Below are 17634 nucleotides of genomic sequence, written 5' to 3' on the forward strand. Positions count from 1 at the left end.
AACTTTAGTTGTAGCATTTGAGAAAAGGTAACTAGAAGCAGCTGATTTGCCCTTTTGCTGCAGGCAAAAAAAAAAAGTTAATCTCAGAACAATAAATCCTAGGTGGAGCACGTTGCTGGAGTGCGTCTGCCAGATTTTTATCATCAACACAATAAATCCTATATCAGGGTAATCATAACCACATCTTTAAAGAACTTGCGCAAAGATACTCTGAAATCTAGCACTGTGAGATGCTGATGTTTTTTTTATTTTATTTATTTTTTCCCTATTTTTTTATTTTAGCTTTTGAAATCTTAGATTCAGTTGTTCAAACCTTGCTGAGGAAAGGTGGAGGGGGGATCTGTTGAACCTGCATATTTTGCTGGCAGCTGTCAAGATAAATGCTTGAACCAGATAAAGCACATTCCTAAAATAGAGGCACAGCAATTAAAGACACCTTTCTAAATGTGGTCTCCACTCCAGGGTTTATTAAAGGGAGGCTAACAGCAATGTTGGTTTATTTTGTAGGAGCAGATAGAGAAGTGTAGAGTATTCTTTTAATAGACTGCTGCATATAATAGCATTTATAACCTATTCTAATTTGCATTGCTTGTATCTATATGGGCTTTTATATGAAAAACAACTACAAAGACTTTGAAGTTGCACAACTTAAATCATAAAATGTATACAATTTGTTACAGTGAAAATGGAAAAGAGTCTCTGAAAAACAAGAAATGATGACCAAGGTTGCAAAACGTTCACACTCTAAGATATTTTACTCCCAACAATAAGTTCATTTATTAACTGGTGAAGATAAACCTCTGGATGAAAAGCATTTTGACATTGTCTTTATCGTAGACATGCGTTTTAGTGACAATGTAGCTATAGATGGTCAAACAGTTGAGTGGAAAGTGTTCTATCAGTGTCCTTTTCATCAGTATTCATTGTTGTATTTTAGGATTATGTTGAAGATAAATGTAACAACACATGACAACATCTTTTTTTTTTTTATTGTCTCAGCCTTTTTTTCTTTTTAAAGTTCAATTTATTCTCATCACTCATAAGAAATTGATCACTTCATTTACAGTATCTATATAGAAAATTGGATAATTAAAAGAACTCAACAGAGTAATAGATTATTTCCCTCTCAGTCTGCCCCTATACTCCTGCCAGTATTAGGCAACCAGTACTAGTTTTGTTATAGCCTGATATGTGAGAGCAAACTTTACAATATTGTGATTTGAACACAGTTAGCTGTCATTGGCTATCGTTAGCCGGTCACTCACCAAGACACCTGCCCAGTTCTCCACCGGTTCTCGTCAAGTCCCCAGGAAGTGTGCCGGGCTTTGAAGTCAATTTGACATAGTGGCCAAACCGTGGAATTACAACTTCCGGCTCGGCCGGCGGAGTCTCTAGTGCGCTTGCTCTATGGACAGCACGATGCAGAAGATCCAGATAATTTTATAATGGGAAGTCTAACTTTTTTGGCTTTATGTGCCACTGAGCAGCTTTCATATAAATTAACGGAGCCCCACCTCTGACGCTGTATGCCGTTCTCTTCTCTTTATATATTCATGGTTCTCGCACCACAACTCTATTTCTTGCCAGTTGCAGTTATTTCTTCTAATCCTGGTCTGTTCCTGGCCTCTTGGACACCTAGCAGACTCATAATCATAAGCCTGTGGTCCATCATACGCATGTGAATATACATTTTCAACCTCTTCAGTGTCAAAACTAGCATTGGGATTCATATTTATTAATGTTAAACTTGACCTAGCTTGGCCCCTTTCCCTTATGTGACGTCACGTCCAATTTGTCTTTTTTGAGGTGAACATAAAACTCTTAGAAAAACGACTCCAGATGTTACTGTAGTGTGTGTGTGTGTATATATATATATATATATATATATATATATATATATATATATATATATATATATATATATATATATATATATATATATATATATATATATATATATATATATATATATATATATATATATATATATATATATATATTTTTTTTTTTTTTTTTTAAATAGAAAAATTAAAACATTTTCCTACACATTGATTCACTGGGGTCTCCAGCCTTCACTCAAAGAAGTGGATCAACAACAGAACCCTGCAGAACTCCTGTTTCACTCCCAAAGAAAGGTGTTTTTTTTTTTTTTTTTTTTTTTTTTTCCCCCAGAGTTTTTGCAGAGTAGTGCACAACGTCACCCATGGTGTCAGCATAAAGTTGTTCTTTACACTAAAAGTCTTGCTGGAGTTTTGACCCCTATAGATGATGATAATAATAATAATAATAATAATAATAATAATAATAATAATGAGTATTATCAGAGAAGGTAAAGTCACTGTGTAGAAGTTTGGCAGCCCCACTGGGAGTATCAAAAAGGCATTGTGACAGCAATATACGGCACAACAATGCTGTCGTACTTATCACCCACTGCAAATGATAATTGAATTCCAGATAAGTAACTGCGGAGCCACAACATTTTCCAAAATCTTGGGGGGGGGGGATACTTACTGAGCTGCTTTACGAGCTGATTGAGATGCCTAATTTAGGAATTTGTCCCGCCTCCATCTGTTGAGTAAACTCCCAGTTGTAATGAAAAAATATAAGATATGTGAGAGGGACAACTCAAATTTAAAATAAATCAGGAAGTTTTACAAACAGCAACTCTAAGGAGCTTTCCCCACCTATTACTGCAACTTCTTGCGCTCAATGTGTTTTTTGTGATGCGAACAAAGGACTGCTTTCATTTTCAAAACTGGCTGTGTTACGTTCCTGTGTATGTTGGGTGTTACTTGCCAATCAGAAAAATTACACTTGTGTTGAGAGTAGGAAGTTTTGAAATGTTCTGTGCAGCTCTGGTATTCTCCTCCCTGAATACAGCTTATTTGTGTGTAAATGTGAGGGTGTTTTTGGTAACCACAGTACTTTAGAGGCACCGGTGTTATCGTCTTTTATGCTGTCTCTTTAAGTGCACGCTTTAACCTGCTGCACGCCTTGAAATTATCCTCTGGAAGAAATGAAGGCTTGACTAAATGACATGCTCTTGCATTTTATCAGACTGAAGTTAGTATTTTTTTTGCAAAGCAATCTTAACTGATGCTGAATTTTAAGATTTAAAGAGTACAATATGCTGTAGATTTAGATTCAGCTGGATTCGAATATCTCCGCATGTGTCTCACAGATACTCCAAACTGTTGCTCTGTAATTTGAAATCTTTTAAATCCTTTTTCCACTCAAGACAGGAATAAACTTGAAAATCAGACTTTCTTGAAATAACAAGGATCCATTTTCAAGCATCTTTTTCTGGATACACACTGTACAAGTTTTCTGAAAGAGATATAATGAAGAAGCAATGGTCAATCAGAGGAATGAACATAATGGCGTATAATTTTCTTTGATTTCCATAGTTAGTCTTAATTGACCCAAGCGCTTGTCGTTGTCGAATGCTATGTTTATCCTCGTGCACAAGGCCTGCGGCTGCACCAGAGGAAGAATAGCAGGGAGTTGAAAGTGATAGCACCAGAAATAACTTGATGTGTGATTATACAGCAACAGGACTGACTGAACGTTGACTCATCCTCTCACTTTATGGACTACTGTACTGGTCTTGTTTCATGGTCCTGATTTTTGAGCACTTTAGGTCAAGAACTGGGTCCAGATTTCACTTTTGAAGAGCTGTTGGTTAATTAGTTAGTGGTTTATTTTAGTTTTCGGACAAGAGGCCGGCTCGCTGAACCCATTCGTGAAGGTATGGTGCTTGTTTTCAACATTTTGAGTGCTGGTGGGCATCTGTCACCAGCACAGCATCAGTTACTGCAGATACAGGCCTTCTCTTTTGGGATTAATGTGATCCGATGTTTATGCACATTGCTGTTTGATGCAGTATTAAGAGTAGACTTCAGACAATGCCAATGGCATGTTCAGGAGGAGGTAGATGTGTGGGGAAACAACAACTAATAGATACTAGGTTTGCAGGCTGAATGGTAATTAGCCCCAATAAGGGTGATGATAGGCCGGTATTAGATTAGGTAATAGTTGTTATGATCTATTATAATTTCCCTGTTTTAGCCATGTTAGCAGCGTGGCTCTTGGGATCAGCCTGCAGCCTGAAATATCAAACATTGCAACAAATATTTAATGGACAGTAGTGAAATTTTGTACGGACATTTATGATTACCAGAGGACTTGATCCCCCGACTTTTTCCTGTAGCGCCACCATTAGGTTGACATTTGTGGTTTAGAGTGAAATGTCTCGACAACTATTGGATGAAATTTGGTGCAGACATTCATGTCCCCTCGAGATGAATTGCAATAATTTTGTTGATACCTTAATTGGCAGATCAAACTTTTAACTTGTCCAGTATGTTGGTCCAGACACCTGCAAAATTAATGACATTCCCGTCAGCCACAGCTGTGTTTTGTGTTTAGTGCTAATTAGCAAATATTAGCATGCTAGAACGCTAAACTAAGATGGTGAACATGGTAAACCTTAAACCTGCTAAACATCAGCACGTTAACATTGTGAGCATGTTAGCATGGTAACGTTAGTATTTAGCTCAAACCACCGCTGTGCGATAGTACAGCCTCACAGACCTGCTAGCATGGCTGCAGACTCTAACCTTTACTGTATATTGTTCATAAATGATCCTGTTTTTCATGAATTCCCTCTGTTTTGAATTCATTGTCTGCATAGAGTATAGGGTTTATATTAGCTTCAGAAAAAGCTTCTTCATCTCCCTGGAGATGGGAAGTCTTTACTTTTAGCCACTTGGATGTAGCTGGAAGTGTTTTCTTTCCTCTGACCTTGTGACAGTAGACTCATAAAGCAGAAGACAAAATCCCTTCGTCCGACTTTCATTCCTGTAAGTTCCTCCTTCCTTGCTGGGATAATTGAAAGGCTTTGAGGCAGGCTCTCCACAGTTGAACTCAGCAGGCTCACGCAGGACATCAAAGGGAAACGAACCGTCGGACAGCGCAAGCTGGGGTCAGTACCGCGGCTAACGCTGCTTAACGGTAGTGAACGTCAGCGTTGAGGCGTCTGGCCTCCTCACCCGACCCGCGTCTTCTCCATAGTCGGCACAGCAGCTTCTTCCCCAAAGCTTCAAAGGCATTTCCTAATGAGGGCCAGATGCAGAGCTGAGGCGACAAGTAGCCACTGCTTGTTCTGCAATTATCCGACAAACACACATACGTATTAGAATACTGTATGTTTGTAAGTGCTATCTAGTTACAAGGGGCTTTGGTTGTCTTTTTCCATTCTTACAGAGATGCTCCTGAAAAAGACACCTGTGCACAATCATGTCGATTATCCACAGAGACATAAATTGCTCTACATGCTGCTGCACACACAGCTTTTCATGCTGCTGAGCCCTTTCTGATGCTCTGAATAAAAATAGCCCAGTTTCTCTGGAGGCTTTTTTCCTCCATTAAAGTTGTAGCCTCAACTTTTATTAGGGGAAAAACAAGATTGTTGAATATTCAGCGCAGCGGGTTTGCAACCTTTACAGCCCTCTCTTTTCATTCTGTTTACTGTTGACACACAAGTTACAAAGCCTGAGCTGTTTTTTTTTGTTTTTTTTCACAGTGGAAAATGTGAACTGTCCCACCACCAAGTATTTTTTTCTTAAGTTGTTCACTTTATATGGTAAGCAAATGGGTCTAGACACACTGCGTGGCATTTAGGCCTCCATGAATGCTTTGTCAATAACCATGCCGATGGTTTGACTCAATAGTGGAATCATTTTTTATCCTGATTTGATTTTTAAGTAACATTGTTGAACTTTTGAAAGTGTCCAGAATTTCACTTTTTCACGCAGTATTTCCCAAACAAGCGACAACCTTAAACTCACCTTGATTTCAGTGCAGCTTTGAATCTGTAACGATTTGTCTTCATGTGGTTTAAAGCTGAAGTTGGAGACGGCAGTGATCCATCTTTAGCAACCAAAAGTATTTTTATTTAATGTGTGGTGATCCAGGGTTTTCTCATCGCCTTTGCTACATTATTTTGGAAAGTCTTAATGAAAAGTTATGTCTCTTCTTCATCTGCCTCTCCAGGTTTAATTTGTTGTGGTCATGTGACCGCTCGATGCACTTAAAAATTGAGTTATTTATTATTACACCAAGTTCTATGGAGCCTGGCAGGTATTGGGGGAAATATCTCTGATAACTGCTGACTAATCAATTAATCAACGTAATGACCTTGAAGCTGGTTTATGAACTAGTTGATTTAGTAATTCCTGTGAATATTTATTGGGCTACAAAGTCCAAATTCAAGGGAACAAATTTATAATTTGAGTAGACTTTTTTTTTTTCCTCCCTTGTAATTCACTGGGCTCTGTGATTTGCTTCGTTTTATCATGAAAACAAAAAAGCATGATATGTGACTGTTTGTTTGATTACTTGGTAGTTTGCATCTGTTTTTGTTTGTCTTGCATGTCGAGTCTGTCGTATCACAATTAATCATTTAGGCGAACAGCAACACCCTTCCTTGTGAAGAGGAACCTGACCTGAGTCACTGTAAATCAGTCGACGTTCACCTGGAACTCCTGTCGTGCCGCTGCACTCTGAAAGCTATATGTGCGTGTTTAATGTTTATGTAACAGCTGAGGAGGAACAAAACAAGTTGTTCTGGTTTGTCATTGCCCTGTTTTTTTTTTTTTTTTTTTAAATTTAAATTCTTCGTCGTGTCACGCTCAGGCTACTTGTAAATCTGCTTGTTCTGTTCAGTCAAGAGTGAATTAAGGTGAGTTACACTTTTAAAAAAAATCTTTGTTCAAACTAACTGGAAAGATCAAGTTGTAAAGATTTTGATTACTCTAAAAGGTCTTAGAGACTGACTGATAGTTTGGCCCAGTGAATACATTGAAACCAACTACTTTCTAAGCTGAATGATGTTTTCGTTTTACTAGGAACCAGAATTTAAAAACTACTATGATACTACAGCAAATGAGCAGAGCTATCGAGTAAAATGATGCCACACTTTACAACTACAAAGCTTTGGCTTCTGGCAACAGTTTGTCAGCCAGTTTGTGTCGACTGTGATTTAGTTCAAGACGTATTCGACTGTTAGAATGTTTTGAACTTCAGTTAGTAAACTGTACAAACTCTCTCCTTACACTTGGTCAAAGACTTTTAATGACTCTTAAGAACTATGACTTTAATAATTTTTTTTTAACATGAACAGTTAAATAAAATGCGGGTTTTCATAGGTGTGTTGTCACCAAGGCCACGTATTGCTATACAAGGTGGGAAAGGCACTGTTGGGACACTGTTGATGGTTTAATAGGTAGATATTGGTGGTTTAGTTCTACTTAGCATAACATTACCTTTTGGTTAGGGGGAAAATAACATTCGGTGCATTTACAGACTTAACCTTTTGGTGTCACTTCACCGAGCAATGTTAAAATATATTGTTATAGATGATACAAATGTTTTCCTGTATTTAGTAACTGGGGAGCAAATAAAAATAAACTAAAATGTAGCTTAGCAAGAAGTAAGAAGGCATTTAATCAGCTGATATGATTAAGATGAGAACAAGGAAAACAGTGTGAATTGTAAGGTTGCAATTATTTTTTTCTTATATTGTTAATCTGACAATTATTTTCAATCCATTAATCATTTAGTCTTTGAAAAGTAAAAAAAAAAAAAAAGTCCTGCGAGGCTAAATGTTATGTCTAAAAAATTTCAGTACAGACCCCCAAAATATTCAATATACAGTTTCAATATATAAAACCAATAAAAGCAGCACATTCTCACATGTAAAAGTTTGGAACCAGGCCATATTTGAGATTTTTTTTGTTGATTAAATGACTGAAGTGATTTATCCATTTTTAAAATTCAATATATTATCGATTATCAGTATGATTAATCTGTAACTTAATATCCAAATGTATAGTTAAACATTTACTTGTCACTACATGTGTAATCTTACTATTGCTACTCAAAAGATCTGCTGATACACCTGATTAACACGTCTTTCATGTTGAAAGCTCATCTCTGATGAAGCGTCCTCGGCTCAGCTTGGTTAAGATTTGGTGATTATGGCTTTTTGTTTACGCTCGGTCTTCACCTTCAGCTGCTGAGGGCTGAAGGGAAACGCTGCTGTGTTGGTTAATATGTAACTGTTAATGAAAAGGCTCTCCATTATGTTCTATTGTCTGCCTCATTAGCTGTTTTTCAGCTGTGAGTTGAAGGTCAGCGCAGGCTGAAGAGTGACCACAGGTTGTTAACTGCATTAGCTCGCCATGCGCTTTACCTGGAGGCCCAGTGCAGGGGTCGGGTCTACCCAAACAGCCTAAAGTCCTGTTTCCTCTTATAGGACACAGATCGTTTGGCTGTCATCTGAGGAAGTTGTCTAATCTTAGCCGTGAAACTTATCCCTCTCGCTCCGAGGTCTGCTGGGTAAAGGCTCGTTGTTGGGGGCTTGTGCACTCAGTCCTGTTTGCTACCTGCCTGCTGTGTGAGGAGGAAGTTAGAATGAGAGTTACAGGTAAGCTGCATGAGCAGATTGTTGGAATATCAGATCCCGCTGTTGTGGTTTTTATGAAGGTTAACATGTAACATACCAACAGCTTATTGTGGTCACACATTTGTTTGGTTATGTCTGCTGTAGGTATGACAAAGCATCAGATCTGCAAGCTTTGACCTGCAGCATAACTCTGTTCAACAGGCCATAATAACACCTTGTTTTCACTGTTAACCTCACACGATTCCAAGAACGCAAATGCTGGAAAAAAAGAAATGGTTTGTTGGAGTCAATTCCTCAAACATCTGTTGGATAAAAGGTCCAGAAATGTAAGGTGATAATCCTCGATGCCCGTTTTAAACTAGGATCTCATGCATGTGACACTGAAGTCTTTTTTTAAAAGGTTTACTTTCAAGTTAGTCCACCCAGTTTTACTGAGTTATTATGCAACAGGCTGAAAGCTCATGTTTTCTTGAGGATATTCAGAGAAATGCTGAAAGTAAATAATGAGTAGAAATGTGAGTTCCTCCAATATGTTGATCATTAACTGAATGTCTTGTTGCTGTGTAGCACAAAGGAGAGAAAAGAAAGAGAGAGTGCAGACTAGTAGGAGAGGAAGGTTTATTGTAAGCTGTATTTTTGTTTTGTTTGTACAGACATTTGAAAATGTATAAATAAATAGATAAATACAAAAAAATAAAGTCCAAAAAAGTCCAGGCTTAATGGAGCTTGTACAGTCCAGCAAGAGACTGACTGACTAAATCTAGACCTGTATGCTAAGGAAAAGAGTGGAATTTTAGTATGTCTACATAAGATAAAAATGGCTGCCATAAGTTACAGGACCTGTCAGTTAAGCCACTGAGAGTACACTTAATTTTCTCTAGGTGGAGAAACGGCATAAGATCTCTAATCCAGTGAATATGTGATGGTGGTGATTCTGGCTTCCATTTTAAATGAATTGGGCGTCTAGCTACTAGAGAAGCAAAAGCTGCTGAATTTGCCTGTTTGGATAAAGAGAAGTCCTCTTGGACAACACCAAAAATTGCTATTAGAGGGGAGGGTTCAAATGGTTTTCCAAATACCTCTGAGAATGTCTTAGAAACAGAGGTCCAATAAGGGGAATAGTACTGGACCAAAAAGTCCAGAAAGTGTGAATAAGAGAGTGTGTATGTGACTTACAGCTGTTACAATTAGGCTCTACATCAGAATACATCTTTGAAAGCTTTTCATTTGAAAAGTGAAGATGATGTAGCACTTTTTTGTGTTTTGCATTTTCAACGTTCACCATGCTTTATTCACCAAAATGTTTTGGCTATCGCGCCTTCGGGGAGGTTTCCAGTTTCATTATGTCCATTGATCACTCGTGGCTTATAGATCATCATAGATACTGTACAAAACAACATTACCATCATCTTTTTAAAATGGCTTTTACAAAAAACAATATTTACAAGAGAAATACTAATGGCCATAAATAGAAACCGTACAATATTACAAGCAAAATTTAAAATATTCTTTCAGATACAATCTTTCATTTTTATTCGACCAATAATTTTGATGGACCAGCTTTACTCTTAATATTTTCTCCTCTTTTAGCACGCCATGAAAGAAAGGCGAGACATTCTCAAAGCCAATAATGGAAAATCTATTTAAAGTACAAAAGCATAATGTTTTGGTCTTACAGCCCTCATCTGTCAGCTTCTTACAGACTTGCTGAATAAGTCTAAACTCTAAATAAATGAGGATGACAGAATCCAAGTAGCTTTTTCTATTTTCTTCGCTGCATGTTACATCTGAGCATTTCCTTCAGGTTTGCATTCTGGCAGCTGATGGAACCGGACACTTCGGCAATGTTTGGTCTGTCGGTCATGTTTTCTTGCTTTGTTAAACTGGGATTATGCTTAACATCTCGGATACGTTCGCGTGACTGTTTCTTTCATACGTGTATGTATTACTTTTGTGCTTGGTTTCGTCTACCCCCTGCTGTGTTGTTGAGATTTAGGAGGGATGCCCGTCAGCCCCTCCACGACCTGCCTTTACCCATAACACCTTTCTCTGCATGCTGTAGGTCCACAGAGACATTTACGAGTACCTTTTTTATAGAAGCAGAATTCCAGTCAGTGTCATGTCAGCCTTGCCTTTTTGTAATTAAGTTTATTTCCCTTTGTGTCTCTCTCTGTGCGCACATATTATTGTGATAGCTGTCATTATGTTTAGACCTTCTGTTCATACTGCCAGGAAGGCCTCAGTGTCAGTTGCATATCAGGAAGGTGGAATTTGGCTCATGACATGTTGTTCAACCCAATAAAGGAACCTTGACTCTTTGACTAAATAAGCGGTTAGAAACAATAAGGTTCATGGAAAATATCAATCGACAGTTTTAGGGAGCATCTTCAAAGGTTTTCTTTCTTTCCATCTACATTCACTCCTTCCATGTGTCATAAACAAAAACGTTCAATAGCTTTTGGTACTTTTGCTCAGGAAGAACATATTCCTCTTCCTGTTTTGTACCCTAAAGCGGCAGATTTTTCTCCAAATCCAAAAATCCCACAGTCTAAAATGCAGTTTAGAGGCTGAGAGTCTTGTTCTTGGAAGGATGCTGCTATGTCAGAATGGACATTGTATTAATTTACTGTTACTTCACATGTAGCTCATTTTAAATGTGAGGGGAGGGACTTCAGACTTTTTAGCCACACGATTACGGTCTATTTGGGTGTTAGAACAGTTCTGAGTACTCTGTCACGGTTGGCTCATATCTCTTTCCTCTCTGTATCGGATCTATAATCGGCCCTCGGGATGACGTGCAGTTAGGATTTAGAGACACCTCAGCAACATGACATTGCTGTGCTGCTTTTATCTGGGTGCGTACTGTAAACAAGGATTTACATGTGCTGCAGATGAGTGAAAGCTCGCCTGTAACGTAACTCCTGACAGAGTGACCTTTCAGATGTTCCCTCAGACTCAGATCATGTGGCCACAAATCCCATATGGGTCTCATAGGTTTCCAATACATACGCAAGTATGCGCTTTTTCAATTGGTGGAGATGTTGCATGTCTATTCAGGTAGCTACCCCTTTAATAACCCTCTTTTTAGCAGAGCAGTGTGGGCTGCTTAGTGGCCATATTAGATTTACAGGTTTTGTGCATCAACCTGAAGAAGTACCTTGATTTTATCACAAATTTTTTTTCCTCGATTAGCCAAAAACAGACATTCTCACCTGGTTCTTTTATGTATGAACAGTTTGAATTCAAGGAAATTTACTACATGACAATATAGACCTAGTTGCTAGTTCATTAGCTACACCTAGCTAAAACTAATCCAGTCTGATACAACAACCCTGCAATAAATCCTACCTTTTTAATGATTAAGGTATGTCCTTCAGTTCAGTTTTTAGAGAAGTGCTGGTTCAACTTTATGGCCATTTTGGAGGCTGTAGTTTGTGGCGCTGTTCTTTCTAATATTTAGACCACCTCATTGTAGTCTAATGAAGGTAGGATTTAATGCAGGGCTGTTGTACTAGACTGCGTTCGTTTTAGCTAGGTGTACCTAATAAACTGAGTGTATATTGCTTCTCTCAGATCATAATGGATAACAAAACCACATCTCCCTGTTTGAGGATTTTAAAGATGTAAAAAGGCACGGATCCCTGAGGTTCTCGAAACATCGACAAGCTCATAAAATGCTTCCAGTCTTACAGAAAACAGAAAAATGGAGATAACGTGCAAATGAGCTGCTAATTTAGCAGATTCCCACTAAGTAAATAAAAAGCAAGAAACAGCTGAACTACAGTGTGTGAACTGTAGAATGACTTCTTTAACAAGTTTCCATTACACTGACATTTAATGATACTTAAATAAAATATCACTAGTAGTGGAAGCTTCTCTTATTTTGCTGAGGACTCTTAAGGACCCTCTTAAAGGCCACTAGGTGGCCTAGGTCCCACTTTGGGAGCCAGCGATCAGCAGGGCAGAGGATCTGAGGTCAGTAGTCTTGCTGGTAAATAGTCTGAAGTCAGAGTGTCTAAAAAGAGCCTGGGTCTATCTGAGGCAACCTTGCCTGCATCTTTACTCCTCCAGATACTCATTTAACAAACCAGCCCTCTCTGTGGCCCATGAAGTCGCCTTTTCCCCTCGTGTTGGCTCCTTTTTTATTAGAGGAGAATAGCTCTTTTGTTCCTGCTCATAATGTATCCATTGATAATGACCAGGCCAGTGCACACAGGACCTTTTATGCTTATAAATGTCAGATGCAAACACACCTGTGAATAAGCAGAGGTCAGTGCTGTCGATCACATTAAGTGGGCTTCAGCTTTCACTAAAAAAGGCCTTTGTGTAACAGAACATGATGTACATGTCTGATGGAGACCTCTCGTGTACTCTTTGGAAAAGTTGTGGGGGTTTTTTTTTTTTTTTTTTTACCGTTTCTCTGTTATACTTTACATTATGGTTTTGTCAGTGGACGCACAGCTTACTGTACAGGATACCAAGTTTAAGGACAAATCTCTTGTCAAAGTACTAAAGAAAAGTCAAAATAAGAGATTTTATGTTTAAATCGGCAGGGACTCTTATCACGAAGGTTGAATTTCTGTAAAAATTGTTCTCTCTGGTGTTTATATCGTTGGTTCTTACAATAGCATTTTATGTTGGGATGATGATAATGACATATTTGCAGAGCTCTCCGATATAAAGAGCGTTTTGCTGCTTTGCTTACCTGTCTGCATGTGACTCTTTACAACTAACTTGATATGTGAGTAACTGTTTCCTTTTGTGTTTTGTCTCAGTTTGCAGGTTGCATGGTAATCTGGACTTGATGCATGGCAGTTGCATGACCGCAGTAGGTCTTGTTGTGGGACTGAGAGCACACAGCTGCAGCCATGGCTCAAACCATGCACGTGAATGGCAATGGCCCAGGTAACCAACCCTTTTCTTACATATTTTTTTTTTAATCATATGAGTTCTCTTTCTTTTCATTCATTGATTATGCTTGAATTGGTGATGCTGTAGCATGTTTTATCTTTTTTGTGTGTGAAATTAGTTTTTTTCTCTGCCACGTTTGGTTTTGCACGTGCATCTTGTTTATCAGACTAATTCATCATGGTCTTATTGTAGATAGTGGAATAAAGTATACTTTTACATGTTTAATGATTCCTGGCTGCCTCAAGAACTATATGTGCTCATCCTTACTAAATAAAACTTGGCTGGATAAGGATACAATGAGGCTAAATGTAGATTAGGTGTCCAGTTTCAGGCTTACGGCATCACATCTGTCTCAACAACATACATAAGTGAAAGCTGTTCATTCTTGCATTAAGAATTTAGAAAAAGATTAAAAAAATTTTTTTTTACCTGTAGTCATTTAGTTACATTTTTAGGTATTGAAATACGAGTTTACATCAGTGATAAAATCGGTACATATAGTGTGTGACATTTATAGCTTTGTAGCGTCTTGCTAAATGTAGCAGTAGCATTGTCATCAGAATGAGCGAGCGACTGACAGATCAGTTATATCCAGGGCTGAGAGATGTGGTTGAAGTTAATAATCTGACATTAATGTTTTTTGCGATGTGATTTGCCATATTATGATATTGCAAATGTATGGAAGGTCACACATAAAATAATCAAATCAGTGTTAACTGCCTTGAACTATTTTAAACAGCAATTAATCGGATTAGACAAGACTCTTTAAGACTCCGTTTAATTTTATTTGCAATTTTTTTGGTATTATCAATTTGGATAACCACATTTTGTTAAAAGAATACAGATGATATACTAGTCCACAGTATGTCAGTAAACAACAAAAATCATTGCCCTGCCCTAGTTGCATCTTTCAGTATGACTTCTTATTAATGAATTTCATTCAGCCAGGAACTCTCTCATCATAAATTAAACCATTTATCGCCACAAATGGAAAGACAGTCATGCTTGGTGCTGAATGCTCCGCTCTTAGAGGCTCCCTGGATGAGCCAAGCACCAAGCTAAGCCAAAACAAGTAGCACGATGCAACCCCGGGTATACAAAGACAAGCCTAAGAAAGACATAATACTATTTACCTGAACTAAAAAGGTGGAGGCAAAGCTTAGTCATGTTTAAATGGACCGCCTTGTTATGAGAATGAGCTGTGACTGGTGTGTGACTGATTAGAAACGAGGATTGAACCTGCTGGCTGTCAGCTGATTACAGCTGTGGCGTATGACTTCCGTGTCCTGCACGAACTAACGCGATGCTTCATTAGTCAGGTTTTATACAGCAGAAGTGAAATAAAATGCTGGAAATATTTTTAAAAAATCTGTAAAGCATGTTTTAATTTTTGCTGTATTTGTTCACACATTCTTCCCATGGACATACGCATACTTGCAGGAATGTCGAACATTAGCTTATAATGGACAAAAACAATCGCTTTTTTCTAAACTAATTCGCTCCTCTAAGTTATTTCTGCACCGCTTGTGCTTCTGAAACACACTGAGGTTGTGTGCGTTCACACAGCGCACATGCAGAGAAGATTTCCACGCTTCAGTGAGAAATAAACGCTGTCAGCCGAGGCGTAGCTCTGAACACCCACCTGCAGACGGCTCACATTCCTGGCCAGACTAACAGGAGAGAGTGAAGCTTCTTACTTCCAAATCCCTCCAGGAATGCACAGCATGCAGAGCAGATGCTTTCAGGACATTTACACACCGTCCACAGCCACGTCGGTCTGCCACCACCATGTATTTCGACGGAGATATACCTTTTTTTTTTTTTTTTTTTTTTTTTTTTTTTTTTTTTTTAAGTATGTAAATCTTGTCAAGAAAAATGTGTGGATTCACTTTAAATGCCCAACAAAGTATTTTTATTGTCCATTTTTACAGAATGTGAAAAGTGCTGAGGAATGCTACGCTAACACTGCTAACCTCCTGCAAACTGTAAAAATAGCTTCTCTGCAGTGTTGGCAGTTAACATGCCAACGTGGTCACCTGCTGCACTGAAAGAATTTCAAGAAGACAGCAAAACTTTACCTTTAGTGCTCCTGTGCTCAAAAATGGGTAATACTCACTCTAAATGATTTTAAGATGGTCTAATAATTTGAGGAAAGAAATCAACATCGATTTCTCTGCATCAGTTTTTGTTACGTTTGCAGTATCCAGTTCTTTTTAAGAGGACACTTAACTGATTGAAGTTTTTAGTATACTCTACTCTAGTACTACTCAGCACATAAAACATTTGTACAAAGTCTTCTGTGCCTCTGGTCGAGATTTGTCAAGCCTGAGAAAATAACCCAAACAATATCATCAAGGTTATCTTGGCTTGGGCTTCAGAGTTTTTGTAGAATATTTAATGGAAAGTCTGCAAACAAACTAGAGGTGTGGCGTTTAAAAGATGTATTTATGATGCAGGTAGAGTCTAATGAAATGGTATTGAGTTGCATTATGGGAAGTGTAGTATCCAGTGTTTTTGGGTAGGTTCGCTACAACCTACAAGGTGAGGATCACATGACCGATGGACTGTTAGTAGGCTACTTTTTGCTAGCTTGTCTACTTGTATGGCATAAAGTTTGGTAAAACGCATAACACTACTGTCTTTGAAAAATTAGTAAAACTCTTCAGCAAAGGGAAATATGGGGTAAAGCTTGTTAATCAACCTGCTGCGTTTTGTCATTCTTTCTCTATTTATTTAAGCAGAACCTGTGACTCAATGCCAAAAAAAAAAAAACCTGCACATGTGAAAAGGATGATTGTGAGCGAAACAAGCTAAATAATGACTTGAACCATCTTCGCTCATGCAGTGAAGCCGTGGTTTGTCTAAAAATAAAAACCCTGAGTCATGGCTCAGAGCAGAGCATGATGGCGTTGGCCTGACTTGAATGCCACCAGTCTGTTGTGGACAGAAAACCCAGAGAGCAGTGGTCCCCCCCCGCAGATCATTCAAACTCACCGAAGTGGTTTTGTTTCTGCAGCGGGGACAGATCCAGCTGCCACTTGAAATACCCCATGGTACTGTTTTCTCACTGTGCCCCATCAGTCCCTTTCCTATTGTGTGTGTTTATGTAAGTGCTGTGAGCTTATAATAATGTGTGCCAAAGGGGCAGGGCGCTGTGTCTTAGTAAACTAAACGGGATAATTGTTTGTTTTATTCACTGGTCCTGAAGGCTCTGGACTCTTAGTGTCTTTGCACAACAGTGTTTGATGAATAGATGTTGAACCGGTCCGTTTAAGTGTGACTGTATCTCAGTGTGCATTAATCCGTTCATTGTCAGTATTTCAAAGGTGCCTTCTGCAGCCAGTAGGGCTGAACAGTATATTATTTTAGCATCAACAATGTATGCATGTACAATACAGTAGTCACATGTAATGAGAATTAGTGCACTACCTAAACCATTTTACTGCTTGATAGAAAATTTAAATGTGTCCTTTTTTAATGAGTGATGTTAAATATTAACAGTGTAGTCCATCTGATAAGTAACATAATTAAGCCTGATTTATTAATAACATTTTTTGCTACTGGTATTGCCCGCGCTGCAAATGACCAATGACAGTCATTCTCAGAGGGGGCTGAAGAGTTGGCCACGCAGTTGGAGGGGGGGTGGGGGAGACCAGCATCTTGTGTGGATCTTTGCATAAAACAGCCAGTTAGCTTAGCTTAGCATAAAGAGTAGAAACAGGGAAAATAGCTAGCCTGGTTCTGTCCAAAGGTGACAAAATCCACCTGCCAGCACCTCTAAAGATCACCAATTAACACGTAATGTCTCTTTTTGTTAATCCGAACAAAAACCAAAAATGGCATGTTGTGGATTTAAAAAGTTTTTTGTTTTTTGTAAAGATTAGATGAACAAGAAATAAGCTGTTAATTAGTTACTAGAGTTACTCATTTGCTGTTGTCTTTTTGAATTGTTGTTGGGGAAATTGACTAGCTGGCCAAAAATAGCTGATTTAGCAGTCATTCAGTGGGTCAGTCTAATACTTTGGGTTATGCCCAAATACATGCAAAACTAAACACATTCCCATCAGCCTCAGCTGTACTTTGTGATTATTGCTTAGCAAATGCATGCTAACACGCTAAACCAAAATGATAAACACCGTAAACATTTTACCTGCTGCATCTGCAGGTTGCAGATGTTTAGAATCGTCATTGTGAGCATGTTAGCATGACTTTAGCATTTAGCTCAAAGCACAGCTGTGCCTTAGTACTGCCTCACA

The 17634-nt window shown here is 38.4% G+C and overlaps 1 protein-coding gene across 2 annotated transcripts in view; it reads left to right on the forward strand.

Annotated features, from left to right (window-relative positions):
• Positions 1-17634, forward strand: part of kank1a (KN motif and ankyrin repeat domains 1a) — a 71299-nt gene that overhangs the window by 27501 nt on the left and 26164 nt on the right. Inside the window, exon 2 of one of the 2 annotated variants that reach the window (XM_044196013.1) lies at positions 13243-13372. In XM_044196013.1, coding sequence (XP_044051948.1) covers positions 13336-13372 — 37 coding nt within the window. In that variant the 5' untranslated portion in view covers positions 13243-13335. Of the gene's footprint in view, positions 1-8460; positions 8489-13242; positions 13373-17634 lie in introns of those variants that run through there. The other variant, XM_044196014.1, reaches the window with a different exon arrangement.

The sequence above is a fragment of the Siniperca chuatsi genome, linkage group LG5, assembly GCF_020085105.1.
Source record: "Siniperca chuatsi isolate FFG_IHB_CAS linkage group LG5, ASM2008510v1, whole genome shotgun sequence".
NCBI classification, from domain to species: Eukaryota; Metazoa; Chordata; class Actinopteri; order Centrarchiformes; family Sinipercidae; genus Siniperca; species Siniperca chuatsi.